Source organism: Mobula birostris, chromosome 22 (assembly GCF_030028105.1).
Source record: "Mobula birostris isolate sMobBir1 chromosome 22, sMobBir1.hap1, whole genome shotgun sequence".
NCBI lineage: Eukaryota > Metazoa > Chordata > Chondrichthyes > Myliobatiformes > Myliobatidae > Mobula > Mobula birostris.
In genome coordinates, this window is record NC_092391.1 from 56,080,123 (window position 1) to 56,097,826 (window position 17,704).

General features: G+C 44.8%; 1 protein-coding gene across 1 annotated transcript in view; it reads left to right on the forward strand.

The window, feature by feature from the left end:
- Positions 1-16,703, forward strand: part of noc4l (nucleolar complex associated 4 homolog) — a 66,792-nt gene extending 50,089 nt beyond the window's left edge. Inside the window, exons 10-15 of the mRNA XM_072240819.1 lie at positions 332-392; positions 4,774-4,884; positions 8,146-8,309; positions 12,505-12,587; positions 13,753-13,866; positions 16,423-16,703. Of these exons, the coding sequence (XP_072096920.1) occupies positions 332-392; positions 4,774-4,884; positions 8,146-8,309; positions 12,505-12,587; positions 13,753-13,866; positions 16,423-16,539 (650 nt within the window). The 3' untranslated portion in view covers positions 16,540-16,703. The remainder of the gene's footprint in view (positions 1-331; positions 393-4,773; positions 4,885-8,145; positions 8,310-12,504; positions 12,588-13,752; positions 13,867-16,422) is intronic.
- Positions 16,704-17,704: the final 1,001 nt, after the last annotated feature.

A 17,704-nucleotide genomic window follows, 5' to 3' on the forward strand; every position in this document is an offset into this window, starting at 1 on the left:
TATTCATTGTAAATTGGGTGGTTGCTGGGTGGTGCGACGTGAGAGGCCGGAAGCGCCTGTTCTGCACGGTATCTCTAAATAAATAAATACCTTCTTCATCACCCTGCCTACTTGTGCAGCCGCTTTCAGCGAACTGTGCCTTTCTCCCAGCAAGTCCTTCTGTCCCCCAACACTCATCGACTCCCTGCCATTCACAGGACAAGGCCAACGTGGCCAGGTGGCTGGCGTCACCTCCCTGGCCGAGAAGGTGTGTCGCTGCAATGGATTTGAGGACGGACTTGGCCCTTTGCCGTTTATGAAGATTGTAACTGTTGTGTTATTGTCCCTGCAGGTGGAGCCATTAGCCTACTCGCCTTGAATGGACTTTTCTACCTTATCCATCAACACAACTTGTAAGTCTTTCCCTGAAGCAGAGAGTGAAATGTTCTTAATTCGCAGTCCAGTTGGAAGGACTGCTGAGAGGATATTGGAGTCTGTCTTCTACCCATCCAGGATAGTTACCAGGAGTGTTGTGTATACAGGGCCTTTAGCATTGTCAGTGATCCCTACCACCCGTCCAACTGTCCCTTTACCATCAGGCAGGAGGTACCATAACATTAAGACAAGAACTGTTAGAATGAGAGACAGCTTCTTCCCCCAGGCTGTGAGACTACTAAACTCCCTGCCACCATTCAGGTCTCATCACGTGTGAAGCGCTAGTTGTGTTATACTGTTTACTTTTTAACTTGTATATGCACATTATTATTTGGTAAGTTAAATGGTAATATTAGTTTATGTGTTTGTGTGTGTGATGCGTGTTGTGTGCCTTGGTCTGGAGGAACATTGTTTTGTTTGGTGGTTTACGGTGAATGACAATAACTTGAACTTAACTTGAATTTCAAAGTTCAAAGTAAATTTATTATCAAAATACATACAGTTCCAAGAAAATGTTTGTGAACTCTTTGCAGTTACTTGATTTTCTGCATTAATTACTCGTATGTGGTCTAATCTTCATCTAAGTCACAATAATAGACAACCACCCTTCTACAGCAATAACTTCAACCAGATGTTTCCGGTAACTGTTGATCAGTCCTGCACATTGGTTTGGAGGAAATTTAGGCTATTCCTCCTTACAAAACTGCTTCAGCTCTTGGATGTTGGTGGGCTTCCTTACATGAACTGCTTGCTTTAGGCCCTTCCACAACATTTCTGTAGGAATAAGGTCAGGACTTTGAATTGGCCATTCCAAAACACAAATGTTCTTTTTAAACCATTCTGTTGTTGATTTACTCTTGTCTTTCAGGTCATTGTCTTGTTGCATTATTCAACTTCTGTTAAGCTTCAGGTGACGGACTGCTACCCTGACATTCTTCTGTAAAATGTCATGATATAATTTTGGATTCTCTGCTCCCTCAGTGATTGCAAGCTGCCCAGTCCCTGAGGCAGCAAAGCAGCCCCGAACCCTGGTGCTCCTGCACAGTTGGGATGAGGTTTTGGTGTTGGTGTGCAGTGCCCTTTTTCCTCCAAACATAGCAATATGTGTTTCTGCCAAAAAGTTCAACTTGTCTCTGTCCACAGAACAATGCCCCAAAAGCATTGAAGAACATCCAGATGGTCTTTTGAACACTTGAGACGTGCAGCAATGTGTTTTTGGAGAGCAGTGGTTTCCTCCATAGTGTCCTTTCATGAGCTCCATTCTTGTTCAGTGATTTTCTTATAGTGGATACATGAACAGAGACTTTAGCAAATTCTAGAGATTTCTGCAGATCTTTTGCTGTTACTCTTGGGTTCTCTTTCACCTCCTGCATTGCATGTTGTGCTCTTGGTGTGATCTTTGCAGGACGCCCATTCCAAGGGAGGGTAGCAACAGTACTGAATTTCTTCCATATGTAGTTAATGTCTTTTACTGTGGACTGATTAAACACTCAGGTCTTTAGAAATGCTTTTGTAGCCTTTTCCAGTTTCATGCATCTCTACAATTCTTCTTCGAAGATCCTCAAAGTAGTTTTGATTGAGACATGGTGCACATAAACATTTCTTTCTTGAAAAGCAGGCTCTATCAGTAACCTGACTTTGTGTGTCTTTTTTATAGGGCAGGGGACCTCTACCACCCACATATCCAATCTCTCTCATTGATTGGAACACCTGACTCCAAATAGCTTTTGTAGAAGGCTTTACCCCAGAGTTTCACATACTTCTTTGAACCTGGACTGTGATTATTTCAATGGTGTACTCAGTATTAACAAGAAGTAGTACAATTATTTGCGTGTTATTAGTTTAGGCAGATTACATTTGTCTATTATTGTGACCTAGATGAAGATCAGACCATATGTTATGAGTAATTAATGCAGAAAACCAGGTAGTTGCAAAAGGTTCGCAAACTTTTCTTGCAACCGCATATGTCTTCATATACAACTCTTAAGATTCATTTTCCTGCGGTGTACACAACAACTGTATAGAATAGTAACTATAACAGAATCAATGAAAGACCACCCAATGGCATTCAGCCGGAGTGGGGAAAAAAACAACAAACTGCAAGTATAAAAGAAGAAACAATATTGTAAATAAACAATAAAAATAGAGAACATGAAATGAAGAGTCCTTGAAAGTGAGTCCATAGGTTGTTGGAACAGTTCAGAGATGGGGCAAGTAAAGTTGAGTGAGTGATTTTGAGCCCTACCCCGCCACTAGTAAACAAATCCTTCACTTGATATTGATTCTGACCTTTCAGAAAGTGCAAGTCTCCAAAGTGCATCGTCTGTGTGGAGTTGTCAGTGTACTCACTGCATGTGCTGCTTGTGGTCAGTGTGGAGTCTCTCTGCACACTGTCTCAGAGCTTGAAAGCTCTGTGTGGATTCTCTGTAAGTTGTGTTGTGAGACGCAAACACATCAAGATAAACGTGGTCAGTACTCGTGCAGCAGGGTTTCAGTGCATCAGCAGTCTGTGCCTGTGTGTACCCATGCATTGTGTGCGGCTGCTTGGTGGGCGCATTTGAAAAGTGCAGTCTGTGTCCTGGTGCACATGTACGGGTGTATACTTGGAGAATGCAGTGTGTGTGCGGGCTCATGTATTCATGCATAACTATTGTCTGAGAAACTGCAGCTTTCTAAGACAAGTTAGGATTGAAATGGAGTACTTCATACAGTTCTGTTCACCCCATTATAGATAGATGTCGAGGTTTTGGAGTGGCTGCAAGAGAGGTTTACCAGGATGCTGCCTGGATTAGAGAGCGTGAGCTACAACGAGAGGTTGGACAAACTAGAGTTGTTTTCTCTGGAGTGGCTGAGGGGAGATCTGATAGAGGTTTTATAAGATTGTGAGAAGCACAGAGAGAGTACACAGACAATATCTGTTTCCCAGGGTTGAAATATCCAATACCAGCGGGCAGGCATTGAAGATGAGAGGGGATAGGTTCGAAGGAGGTGTGAGGGGTAAGTTTTTTTTCCAGACAACCACTACTGTGTATAATGTGCTGTCTGGGGATGTGGTAGAGTCAAGATATTAGAGAGTTTTAGATAAGTACAGGAATGTGAGGGAAGTGGAAGGATATGGACATTGTGTAGGCAGAAAAGATTTATTGGTTCGTCACAATGTTGTGAGCTGAAGGGCCTGTTCCTTTGCTGTATTGTTCTATGTCTGTAGACTTAGAATCAGGTTTATCACTAACGTATGCCATGAAATTTGTTTTGTAGTGGCAGTACAGTGAAATACATAATTTTAAAAAAACTAAGTTACAATAAGAAATTTAAAAAAAATGGTGAGGCAGTATTCACGGGTTCATTGTCTGTTCAGAAATCTGATGGTGGCTGGGAAGAAGCTGTTCCTAAAACATTGAGTGTGAGTTGTCAGATTCCTGTACTGCCTCCCTGATGGCAGTAAAGAGCAGAGGGTCCATCCTGAACAGTGATGGTCCTTCACGATGGATGCTTCCTTCTTGACGCATTACCTTTTGAAGATGCTCTCTGGTGGGTAGGCTAGAGCCCATAATGGAGATGGCTCAGAGTTTGCAGCCCTCTGCAACTTACTCTGATTTTTTTTTTTGAGAAGGAGTTTTGTGTGTGTATATTTAGTCCATAGATGGGTGTCAGTAACACACACAAAATGCTGAAGGAACTCAGCAGGCCAAGCAGTATCTATGGGAAAGAGTGTAGTTAATATTTCGGGCCAAGGTGCTTCTTCAGCACTGGAGGGAAGAAAAGATGAGGAGTCAGAGTTAGAAGGTGGAGTGAGGGGAGGAAGAAACACAAGGTGGTAGTTGAGGGGGGAGGAGTGAAGTGAAGAGTTGGGAAGTTGACGGGTGAAAGAGATACCACCAGCTGGATTCACCTATGACCTTGTGTTTCTTTCTCTCCCCACCCCCCCCCACCTTCTAACTCTGACTGATCTTTTATTCTTCCGTCCTGATGAAGGGTCTTGGCCTGAAATGACAACTGTACTATTTTTCCATAGATGCTGCCTGGCCTGTTGAGCTTCTCCAGCATTTTGTGTGTGTTACTTGGATTTCCAGCATCTGCAGATCTTCTCTTGTTTGTATTTGGCGTCAGTAGAAGCTTCTCCTAATTCTGTGTCAGCCTGAATGATTTGAGACACGTCTATGAAATCTCTCCTTGAGCTTTGCTGCCCAGGTAGTGCCTGACTCTGTTACCACTATAGCAGATCATCTGATACATTTGTGTGGCCCTCCCATGTTCAGAAAACCTTTCATCTTCACCAATAATTTGCTTCGGGACTGATGTAACCTTTGCCTCACCCATGTGTGTGCTGCTAATTCTGCCTCTGTTTTCCTCCTGTAGAGAATACCCAGACTTCTACAAAAAGCTCTATAGCTTATTGGATCCCTCTGTGCTCCATGTCAAGTACCGGGCCAGGTTCTTCCACCTGCTCGATCTGTTCCTGTCATCCAGGTCAGCTTAACGCCGAGGCGCCCGTTTGTGGAATCAGAATCAGGTTTAATATCACTGGCGTGCGTCGTGAAAGTTGTTTTGCGGCCGCAGTTTGTTTGTTCGCCATGAGCTGTGTCAAATGACCGTAGCTAAGGTCATGATTGTACTTGGCAAATTCTTCTACAAAAGTGGTTTGCTGTTGCCTTCTTCTGGGCAGTGTCTTTCCAAGATGGGTGACCCCAGCCATTGTCAATACTCTGAGATTGTCTGCCTGTCGTCAGTGGTCGCATAACCAGCTGCTCATACGACCATCCACCATCTGCTCCCATGGCTTTACGTGACCCTGAACCACGGGCAAAGCAGGTGCTACACCTTATCCAAGGGTGACCCACATACTAGCAGAGGGAAGGAATGTCTTATAGTAGAGACATATCTCCACCCCACCACCCAGCAGCAGTAACTGTTCCTGAAAAGTTGGGTGTGTATCTTCAGGCTCTTGTACCACCACCTTGACGGTAGCAATGAGAAGAGGGCATGAACTGGGTGATAGAGGTCCTTGATGATGGATGTTGCCTTTTTAAGGCATCGACTTTAGAAGATTTACTGGATGTACTGGTCCCGATATATCGATGTAGTTATAAAGAAGGCAAGACAGTGGCTATACTTTATTAGGAGTTTGAAGAGATTTGGCATGTGAACAAATACACTCAAAAACTTCTATAGTTGCACTGTGGAGAGCATTCTGACAGGCTGCATCACTGTCTGGTATGGAGGGGCTACTGCAGAGGACCAAAAAAAGCTGCAGAAGGTTGTAAATCTGGTCAGCTCCATCTTGGGTACTAGCCTACTAAGTACCCAGGACATCTTCAGGGAACGATGTCTCAGAAAGGCAGTGTCCATTATTAAGGACCTCTAGTACCCAGAGCATGCCCTTTTCTCACTGTTACCATCAGGGAGAAGGTACAGAAGCCTGAAGCCACACACTCAGCGACTCAGGAACAGCTTCTTCCCCTCTGCCATCCGATTCCTAAGTGGACATTGAATCTTTGGATACTACCTCACTTTTTTAAAATATACAATAGTTCTGTTTTTGCACATTTTTTGATCTATTCAATATACGTAATTGTTTATTATTATTATTACTTTTTCTCTGCTAAATTATATATTGCATTGAACTGCTGCTGCTAAGTTGGCAAATTTCATGTCACATGCCGGTGGTAATAAAGCTGGTTCTGATTCTGATGTGCCGGGGAGGATGGTGCCCATGATGGAGCTGACTGAGCTTATAACTTCTGGCAACTTTTTCCGATCCTGTGCAGTGGCCCCTCCATATCGGACGGTGATGCAGCCAGTTAGAATGCTCTCCACAGTATATATGTAGAAATTTTCAAGTCTGTTTGATATTGTACCAAGTATCCACAAACTGCTTATGGAATATTTAAAAATTCATTCCCTGTTCTGTTCTGATTCAGCAGCAAGGGGGTATCTGCAAACAAAGGAGGCACCCAAAGATGGGACTGAACTTAAGGAACTGTGGTGAATGAGCAACACCCATGGTTTTGACGAAAGGCTTAGATAGAATGTTTCCTATATTGGGTGAGTCTAAGACCAGAGGACACAGCCTCAGAATAGACTGGACTGGTCAAAGAACACTGAGGCTGTCTACAAGAAGGGTCAGAGCCGTCTCTATTTCCTGAGGGGACTGGGGTCCTTTAACATCTGCCAGACGATGCTGAGGATGTTCTACGAGTCTGTGGTGGCCAGTGTGATCATGTTTGCTGTTGTGTGCTGGGGCAGCAGGCTTAGGGTAGCAGACACCAACAGAATCAACAAACTCATTCGTAAGCCCAGTAATGTTGTGGGGATGGAACTGGACTCTCTGACGGTGGTGTCTGAAAAGAGGATGCTGTCTAAGTTGCATGCCATCTTGGTCAATGTCTCCCATCCACTACATAATGTACTGGGTGGGCACAGGAGTACATTCAGCCAGAGACTTATTCCACCGAGATGCAGCACAGAGCGTCATAGGAAGTCTTTCCTGCCTGTGGCCATCAAACTTTACAACTCCTCCCTTGGAGGGTCAGACACCCTGAGCCAATAGGCTGGTCCTGGACTTATTTCATAACTTACTGGCATAATTTACGTATTACTATTTAACTATTTATGGTTCTATTACTATTTATTATTTATGTTGCAACTGTAACAAAAACCAATTTCCCCCGGGATCAATAAAGTATGACTATGGCTAATAGAGGGACGTCTATTTAGAACAGAGATGATGTGGAGTTTCTTTAGCCAGAGAATGAGGAATTGGTGGAATTCATTGCCACAGGCGGCTGTGGAGGCCAAGTCATTGGGTATATTTAAAGCGAAAGTTGACTGGATCTTGATTAGTAAAGGACGTGAAGGGATACCGGGAGAAGGTAGAAAATGGGGTTGAGAGGGATAATAAATCAGCCATGATGGAATGGCAGAGCAGACTTGATAAACTGAATGCCCAGATTCTGTTCCTATGTCTTATAGGTTGTGACTAGTGCTAAGGAACAGACTGACAGAAGGCGGGGAGAGGGATGCCGAACACCTGGGGTTCCCTTGGGCATTGTATCAGATTAACCGGTGTTTTTTCCCTATCTATTTTACAGAAATGGTTAAGGAATATTATATTATTCAAATAATCTAGTTCTTATGACCTTCAACACGTGTACAATGCCCCCTCTGTTTGCAAATACCTCACTGCTGAATCAAGGCAGAACAACAAGCGAATTACAAACTGTTTTGTTCCACCATTAAGGGCTGCATCCTGCTGTTGTTTACAATTTCTCAGCGTTACTGACGTGCTCCATGTAACCTGATCAGATTTCTTCACGTCTCGCTTCGAGTGGAAGGAGATAAAATCAGCTCATGCAGCCTTGTGCAGTGAGCAAGACATCTGCAGTGTTTCCCCTGTGGATCTTCATGCACACTTCCCCTGCCTCTAACGCTCAGGGTGCAATTGGGCCAGTTCGAAACGTCTTGAGCTCCTTCAGACTTTTGTCTGCTTCATTCCACACCATCATCGATCTTTTTAGATGTAGGGGCAGAATTGGGTCATTCAGCCCATTGAGTCTGCTCCGCCATTTCACCATGGCTGGTCTATTTCCCTCTCAGCCCCAACCTCCTGCCTTCTCCCCAGATTCTTTCGAATCTGTCAACCCCTGCCTTAAATACACCCAGTAACTTGATTCCACGGATTCTCCCTTTGTGTATATAATAACTGCTTTCTTTCTGTCTCTCTCTACACAGCCATTTACCAGCCTACCTGGTGGCAGCATTCAGCAAGCGTTTATCCAGACTGGCTCTCACCGCACCACCTGAGGCTCTACTAATGGCCATTCCCCTCATATGTAACCTAATCCGTCGGCATCCGTCTTGCAAAGTTCTTCTTCACCGACCTGCTCAGGATCAAGGTACTACCCCTTGCCTGGAACAGTTTGTTTGTATTTAGACTGTAAGACAAAGGAGCAGAATTAGGCCATTCAGCCCATTGAGGTCTGCTCTGCCACTTCCTCATGGCTGACGCATTTCCCTCTCAGCCCCAATCTCCTGCCTTCTCCCCTGTAACCTTTCAAGAACCTATTAACCTCTGTCTTAACTATACCCGATAGCTTGGCCTCCAAAGCCACCTGATTCACCATCCTCATCTACTTTCTAAATGAACATCCCAATATTCTGAGGCTGTGCCCACTGGTCCTGGACTCCCCCACCACTGGAAACATCCTCTCCACATCCACTCTGTCTAGCCCTTTCAATATTTGATAGGTTTCAATGAGATTCCCCTTCATTCTTCTAAACTCCAGTGAGTACAGGTCCATAGCCACCAATCACTCTTCATTGAATAAGCATTTCATTCCTGGAATCATTCTTGAGAATCTCCTCTGAACCCTCTACAATGGAACCCTCTCCAATGTTCAAGGTTAATTTCCTGCAATGATCAGAAGCAGGTGTAATATCATGAGTTTTTTTGTTTTGTGACAGCAGTACATGGTAATACAAAATTATAAAAACTAAATTATAATCAGTGTGTGTGCATATTTGTGTGTATATATAATAATATTAAATAAATAGTACAAAAAAGAGGGGAAAATAGTGAGGTAGTGATCATGGGTTCAGTGTCCATTCAGAAATCAGATGGCAGAGGGGAAGAAGCAGTTCCTGAATCACTGAGTGTGTGTCTTCAGGCTCCTGTACCTCCTCCCTGATGGTAACAGTGAGAAGAGGGCATGTCCTGGGTGGTGGGGGTCCTTAATGATCGATGCCACCTTTTTGAGGCACTGCTCCTTGAAGATGGCCTGGATGCTGGGGAGACTAGTGCCCATGATGGAGCTGGCTAATTTTACAACTCTATGTAGATTTTTCCAATTATGTGCCGTCCCTCCCCCCCTCCCCTCCACCCCATACCAGACAGTAGTGCAACTATTCAGAAAGTTTTGCATGGTACATCTGTAGAAAACTGTGAACTTTGCAATGGACGAAGAGGTAGGAGTAATGCAGTAGTGTAGTAGTTAGTGTAACGCTTCTCAGCGGCAGCTGTAAGATTAATCCGGCCGCTGTCTGTGGGAGTTTGTATGTCCTCCCCGTGACCATGTGAGATTCCTCTGGGTGCTCCCGTTTCCTTCCACACACCAAAGACCTTACCGGTTCGAGTTAGTAAGATGTGAGCATGCTATGTGGCTGCTGGAGGCATGGCGACACTGGTGGGCTGCCCCCAGCACGTCGGAATGTGCTCTTGCAAACAGTGTATTTCACTGTATGCTTCGATGTATATGTGACAAATAAAGCTAATCTTTCATTTTTCACTCTTTAAAATGAGTGCTGGAGGAACATTTTCATTATTTATTTAGTGATACAGCACAGAATCAGTCCTTCCTGCCCTTGAAGCTGCAGTGCCCAGCAGCTGCAAACGCCGTATTATAGTCCTAACCTAATCACAGGATAATTCCCATTGACCAATTACCTACCCCTTGGGTCTTTGAACCATGGGAAGAAACCGGAGGAAGCACGTGCACAGGGAGTCACAGGGAGAAGGTACGAACTCCTTACAGACGGTGGTGGGAATTGAACCGAGTCACTGGTGCTGTAAAACGTGCTAACCACTACGCTCAGGAATGGGCCACAGAGTCAAGCGGTCAGATCTAGTCTGAAGTTTCCAGTGCTGAGACAGAGGGCTAACACCACCACTGAGAGATAACGTAGGTTCCCGTTAATTGGGCCATTGGTTAATCGGGGCAGCGACTCTGCATTCAATACCATCATCCCCTCAAAACTCGGCAATAAGCTTCAAGACCTCCTTGTTCAATTGGTCCTCGATTTCCTCACTTGCAGACCCTAGTAGGTTCGGGTTGGCAAAGAAACTTCCTCCACGATCTCCATCAGTACAAGAGCAGCACAAGGCTGCGTGCTCTGTCATATTCACAGAACAATTTACACGCCCAGTTAACCTACCCGGTATGTCTTTGGACTGTGGGAGGAAACCAGAGCACCAGAAGGAAACCCATGTATTCCACAGAGGGGATGTGCAGAGAACACCAAAACTGAGCTTTGAACTCTGCCCTGAGCTCTAATCGTGTCACACTAACTGCTACACTACTGTGGCGTGCAAATGCAGAATCTCTTGTACTTGCTGCCTGTTATACCACTGGTGTTTGGGGCAGCAGTGAACACCCTCCATCTCTGTCAGTGATCAGGGCTTCCTTCATCATGTCAGTAGCTTCTTGGTTTTCACTACTGTCAGTCACACAAGTCCTGGGTGGAGACTCGGGAATACTGTTGCACTCAGATGTAGAAGGATTCTTCATTGCTATTTCCATAACAATTTTGTTCGACCAGTCAGGGTCGTTAGCCCTGAGCTGAACCCCTGAACCTGGAGGACTGCTGGACCACTCTGAGTCTGGCCTCTACCCTTGACCTTTTGGGCATGGGTGACCCGACCAAGAGCCAAGGTATAAAGCCCTGATCCTAGTCGGTATAGCTGTCTGGATCATTGAGGCACGCAAACCTCCAAGCCCTTCAACAAGGTTGTGGCCCTCTTGGAGGAGAATCTCCAATGTTTAAAATTAATTTTCTGTACGCTTTTTAAAAAAACTCCCAATGGAGAAATGTCAGTAGAGGCTCGCCCAATGTAATACTTCATTTTCTCTGGGTGGTTTCTTTAATGTACTATACTTAATCTCCCTCAGGCCGCTGAAGTCTATATTTGCTCTTGTTCTTTTTGTGTACTCATTTGGTGAAACTTCGTTTTAGGAGGGGGTTGGATCAGTGTCTCAGAGAAGTACACATGCAAGACTGGGGCAAATTGAGAATAGATTGAGGTGTTTCTCAGTAAGCCAAACGGCCACCACTGCGTGGTTTCCAGAGTGGTTAGTTCAAAATACGCCTCATTTTTTTATTCTAAAATTATTTAACGATAAACCCCAAGAGATTCTTGTAGGTGTTGGAAATCCAGAGCAACTATTGCACAAAACACTGCAGGACCTCAGCAGGTCAGGCAGCATCTACGGGGGAGAATAGACACTCAAATGTTTCAGGCCGAGACCCTTCAGGTCTGTTTATTCCTCTCTATAGATGCTGCATTTTGTGTGTGTTAATGAATGTAATTCTCTTTCCCTTTAGAACATAGAACAGTATAGTACAGGAACAGGCCATTTGGCCCACAGTGTTGTGCCAAACCAGCTAAAAAGCAAATCAAAAACACCCAAACACTAATCCCTCCTACCTACACCATGTCCATATCCTTCCATCTTCCTTACATCCATGTGTCTATCCAAATATCTTTTCAAAGCCTCTAATGTATTTGTCTCTACCACCACCCCAGGCAGTGCATTCCAGGTATCCTCTGCTCTCTGAATAAAAAAACTTACCCCTCGCATTGCTTTTGAACCTACCCCCTCTCACCTTCAATGCATGCGCTCTGGTATTAGACATTTCAACCCTGGGAAACAAATACTATCTGTCCACTCTGTCTGTGCCTCTCATAATTTTGTAGACCTCTATCCGATCTCCCCTCAGCCTCCACTGCTCCAAAGAAAACTACCCAGGTTTACCAGCCCCTCATGATAGCAGATGCCCTGTAAACCAGACAGTATCCTGGTAAACCTCTTCAGCACCCTCTCCAAACCCTCAACATCCTTCCTGTAGTGGGGCAAGCAGAACTCCGTGCAATTCTCCAGCCTAGCCTGAGTTTTACGAAGTTGCAAAATAACCTTGACTTTTGAACTCAGCACCTTGATTAATTAAAGTAACTTTTCTATTTGCTGCTCTAAGCACCCTATCAACCTGTGCAGCCACGTTCAGAGAGCTATGAACTTGGATCCCAAGATCACTGCTTAGCAACACGATTAAAGATCTTGCCCTTGACAGTGTACTGTCTCCTTGCATTTGCCCTACCAAAGATGCAATGCCTCACATTTATGTGGGTTAAACTCCATCTGCCATTTCTTTGCCCATATCTGCAACTGATCTATGTCACATTGTACTCTTTGCCAATCTTCTACACTACCTACAACTCCACCAATCTGTTGGTTTAACTTCACATTGCTGCATTTGAGGAACCAGTTCACGGAGCCACACTAATGCGCATGGACATTTCCCTATGGTTATTTCCAGGTCTCTCTGCTGATCCGTATGTGATGGACGAGGAGGAGCCCTCACAGTGTCGAGCGCTGGAGAGTTCCCTATGGGAACTGCAGGTTAGTCAGTTTGTGGACAGGGGGTTTTCCTGCAAACTTGCACAATTCACTGCAGAAACAAGCCTTTCGGTCCAAGTTGCCTCTCTGAGCCAGTCCCACTTGTTTACATTTACCAATATTCAACTTGCCCTTCCCATCTTCTTTGTTACGAGGATTACTCCTTAGTAATAATGATCAGAGAGGCACAGAGAGAATCTGTATTTACTGACAAATAGCTCTAGTGTCTCAATGGAAGAGCACGTGAATTTACACAGCCAAATACCTGTGTATACACCTATTAAGTTTCCCTAACCCTGCATGAACAGTCAAAGAATAGTAAAGATAATGCCTGGGAAAAGAGTCTATGCTGGCTATGTGTTCCTCATGGTCCCGATCTAATCTCCATGTGTCCATGGAGATCCTTCATATCCACGATTGTTGGTCTCTGGAAAGTTGTTGCTACTTTGCATTCAAATCTTCTGCTTTTATTTTAATTCCTTACCAGTTCAAATGTTGCATTTCGGAGTTATTGGCCATAGGTCATCTCACTGACCTTCAACATCTTATGGGCTTTGGTCCAAGCCACCATCCATTTATTGCCCCCTTCCGCAAGTGACAACTGGTAATTTATGACTCTTTGTTCTAAATCAGTTACCAAACCAATAACCAGCTTGAATCACTCAGGCAGACACAGACCTCACCACTCATAAACCTGCATGTTATATCTAACTAAAGAACACCTCACAAATAACTTCTTATTTGGAAATGATCTCCTCTTCAGCAGACTACCTGGAGCATCATTGTGTCTGCTTTAAATCTCTGATCCAGCTGAGCAAAGCCAGTTCACAAAATGGAGAATGCAGAGCAGCTTCACAAAATGGCAGCTTCCATTACTTGGATCTCATGGCAAGAACAAAGACAGTTGGTTTGTCTACTTCCACTGTCCATGACTGATTCAAATTCACTGATTTGTAGACTGTAGTTCTTTCTGGCCAGCGCCTTGTACCTGTCTTAACAACAGTGTTCTTTAAAAACTGTTTTTTCCATACCAGGCTGTGACGTATCAGTCAGGGTACAGCCCACTATTCACCTATAGTAGTCTGTGCATTTATAGAAGTTAGTCTCTTGTTAATCTCTGCTGGGGTATGAATGTGTTCCCTAACTCTGCTCCCTGTACCCACTCCAGACTCTACAGCAGCACTACCACCCTGACGTGGCCAACGCAGCAGCCGTGATCAGTAAGGCTTTGTCGGACCAGGAGGCTGATCTCTCCATGCTCTTCGACCTTTCTGTTTCAGAGGTGAGTGTGTGTCTGCTGAACTCAGATATGCACATTACTGATGACATACACTAAATTGAGTGGAAAAGCAAATTGTGCAGAGGATACGGAGAGTCTGCAGAGAGATATAGATAGGTTAATTGAGTGGGCAAGGATCTGGCAGGTGGAGTACAATGTTGGTAAATGTGAGGTCATCCACTTTGGAAGGAAAAATGGAAGATCGGATTATTAGTTAAGTGGTGAAAGACTGCAGCACTTAGGAGTGCTTGTGCACGAACCGCAAAAGGCTGATTTGCATGTACAACAGGCTATCAAGAAGGCAAATGGAATGTTGGCCTTCATTGCTAGAGGAATTGAATTTAAGAGGAGGAAGGTTATGCTCCAACTGTACAGGGTACTGGTGAGGCCACATCTGGAGTACTACATGCAGTTCTGGTTTCCATACTTGAGGAAGGATATACTGGCTTTGAAGGCAGCGCAGAGGAGGTTAGACAATCGGAGAGGTTGAGTTGTCTGGGACTGTACTCCAGAAGAATGATAGGAGATCTTATAGAAACATATAAAGTTATGAAAAGGATAGATAAGATAGAGGCAGGAAAGTTGTTTCCACTGGTAGGTGAGACTAGAATGAGGGGACATAGCCTCAAGATTTGGGGGAGTAAATTTAGGACAGAGGTGAAGAGGAACTGCTTTTCCCAAAGAGTGGTGAATCTGGAATGAAGGAGTGAAGGCTACCTCAGCAAATATATTTAAGACAAGGTTGGATAGATTTTTGCATAGTAGGAGAGTTGAGGGTTATGGGGAAAAGGCAGGTAGGTGGAGATGAGTCTGTGGTCATGTAAGCCGTGATCTTAATGGCGGAGCAGGCTCGAGGGGCCAGATGATCTACTCCTGCTCCTATTTCTTATGTTCTTATGTACGTTGACAAATACAGTACTATGCAAAAGTCTTGGGTGTCCAGGCTATATATATGTGCCTAAGACTTTTGCCCAGTACTGTATGTTGTGAAATTTGTTTTGCCGCAGCAGCGCAGTGCGATACGTAAGGAAAAAGCATGAAGCTACAATAACAAATATATCAGTAGTGCGAAAGGAGAGGAAAGCAGTGGGATGGTGAAGGCAGAAGCCACAGTGTGTGTTCGCCACCACTGGATCCACTGGTTAACAAACGTCTCTGTGCTCAGCAATACAGTTGCGCGATGCTGTTACCGCTTGGGGACTTCAGAGTTAATTTCCAGTGTCATCTGTAAGGAGTTTGTACGTCTCCCTCGTAGAATCCGTGTGTTTCCTCCGGGTGCTCCAGTTTCCTCCTACAGTCCAAAGATGTATCGGTCAGTAGGTTACCTGGTCACTGTAAATTGTGTGGTTAGGCTAGGGTTAAATTGTTGGGTTGCCAGGCAGTTTGTTGGGCCGGAAGGGCCTGCTCCACACTGACTGTATATCTTAAAAAAAAAAAGTCGAAGTTACAATAAGAAATAGATTTTTAAAAAATAAGCAAGTTGTGTTTGTGTGTGTGTGTGTGTGTTTTTGTGTTTATGACCACTGGATCCACAGGTTAATTGTCTCTGTGCTCAGCAGTAGCCTAACGTTACAAAGCAGCAGCGTTAGCAGGTAAAATGTAGCTCCACACCTCCCCGGCGAGTGGGAGAGGTGGCCAGGGCAGGTTGTGAGGAGGGAGGTGGATTTCTGGAACTCCATTCCTGGGTAGCCAATGGCAGGGCTGTTGTTGATGGTGACAGAAACCGAGCTTTCCTGCAAGGCCAGAACCAGTGCGGCACGGTGACCTGGGGTAGTTGTACATGAAGAGAGAACATCAGGATAGCAAAAAGATGATGCACGAATCCAACAAATTCCAATCCTCACTCCCGTTCCAACATGTCAGTCCACGATGAGGCCACTCCAGGCTGGAGGAAGCAACACCTCGTATTCTGTCTAAGTAGACTCCAACCTGGTGGCATGAACATCGATTTCTCCAGCTTCCAGTAATTTTACCCCCTCCGCCTTCCCCTTCCCTCTTCTTCAATTCCCCCCTCTGGCCTTTTACCTCTTACCCTCTCCCTCCCAACTTCTCCCCCAGTGTCCTTTTTCCCTTTTTCCCCATGATCCATGATCCATTCTCCTCTCCTATCAGATTCCTTTATAAGACGTTAGGGAATTTGGCTCATCGAGTCTGCTCCGCCATTCCAGTAGAGGGATGTCATTTAGGACGGAGACGAGGAGGAATTTCTTTAGCGAGAGAGTTGTGAGTCTGTGGGATTGGTTGCAGGTGGCTGTGAAGTCATTGGGTATATTTAAGGCAGAGGTTGGTAGATTCTTGATTAGTCAGGACATGACGAGATACAGAGGGAAGACAGGAGATTGGGGCTGAGAGGGAAATGGATCAGCTGTGATAAAATGGTGGAGCAGACTCAATGGGCCAAATGGCCTAATTCTGTTCCTATATCTTATGGTCTAACCCATGAAAACTATCTCGCTCTTTTGCTCTTTGTACACTGTTTTTAATTCATGCTTTTTCTTGTAGCTTATCGTAATTTTCAATTCCTTTCATTTCTCTCGATGCTTTTTTTGTTGAACCCAGCTCTTCGAAAAGGAGCCGAAGAAGAGAGCAAGGAGCGGCCCTTTGGAGTTCGAGCCCGCGGAGGGTTTACTGAACCGGCCGAGCAAGTTGGTCTGTCAACATTGGGCTTTGGCGTAACAGTTGCTGCAAATGTGTATATATTTTTTTAAAAATGTACATTATGGCTGAAAGTGAAACCACTAAAAATGACTTTTCTCAGTTGCTTCATAAAAGATCTGTCAAAAGGAAACCACTCTGATATTTGTTTCTGTGAAGAGGGAGAGATTGATCTTTCGACAGCACTCAGACCAGAATTGGTGGAGCTGTTAGACGTGCTGCGGTAAACAGGCGTGAGGAGTAAGCAGTCACTAATGGAGTGACCAGTGGGCACCACAGTAGCGTAGCGGTTAGTGCAACGCTATTACAGCTCAAGATATCAGAGTTCATTCCCGACGTCCTCTGCAGGGAGACTGTGTGTCTTCCCCGTAGAATGCGTGGGTTTCCTCCGGGTGCTCCAGTTTCCTCCCTCAGTCCAAAGAAGTACGGGTTAGTAGGTTAATTGGTCATTGTAAGTTGTCCCGTGATTAGGCTGGGGTTAAATCAGGGGGGAGAGGTTGCTGGCTCGAAGGCTGGAAAGGCCTGATCCACTATCTCTAAATAAATAAATAGAAATGCCCATGGCACGCTCGAGTCAGAAAGCTGCGAGACCTGGACAATGATAACTGCTCCACGGACATCCAGGTAGCACACCATATACAACCCTGAGATTTCTTGCCGGCATTCACAGTAAATACAAAGAAGCAAAAAAAAAACGCAATAAATATCTAGAATGAGATGACGAGCCCTTGAAAGTCAATCCATAGGTTGTGGGAACTTCACTCATCGGTGCTGGGATGAGTGTAGTTTTCAGAGGAAGCGCTTCTGGAATAGACAGGACAGTGTGGAGGTTCCTGACAATTGGGATTGACTAGGTGGGCTGAGTGGTTTTGTTGCAAGGATTGTAACTTTCTAGATTAATACCAGCATCGGGAAATTCTGCCTCTCCAGTACTTTGTAGTTGGTTGTCATATTCGGCGATGACAAGGAATCTGTGTAGGAGAGTTTTTAAAGTGGTTCAGCTGGGATGTCTGTGGAGGACACCAACAAATCACAACCTCAGAGGGAAAGGTTTCCTCAGCTCCACTCGAATTACCAGCCCTGACATCCTGGGCTTTGGAGGTTGAACGGGAGTACCTTTGCTCTATCCGCAAAAAAGTGGAATTTCCCGGTGGCCAACTGTTTTAATCCCTATCCCCATTCCCGT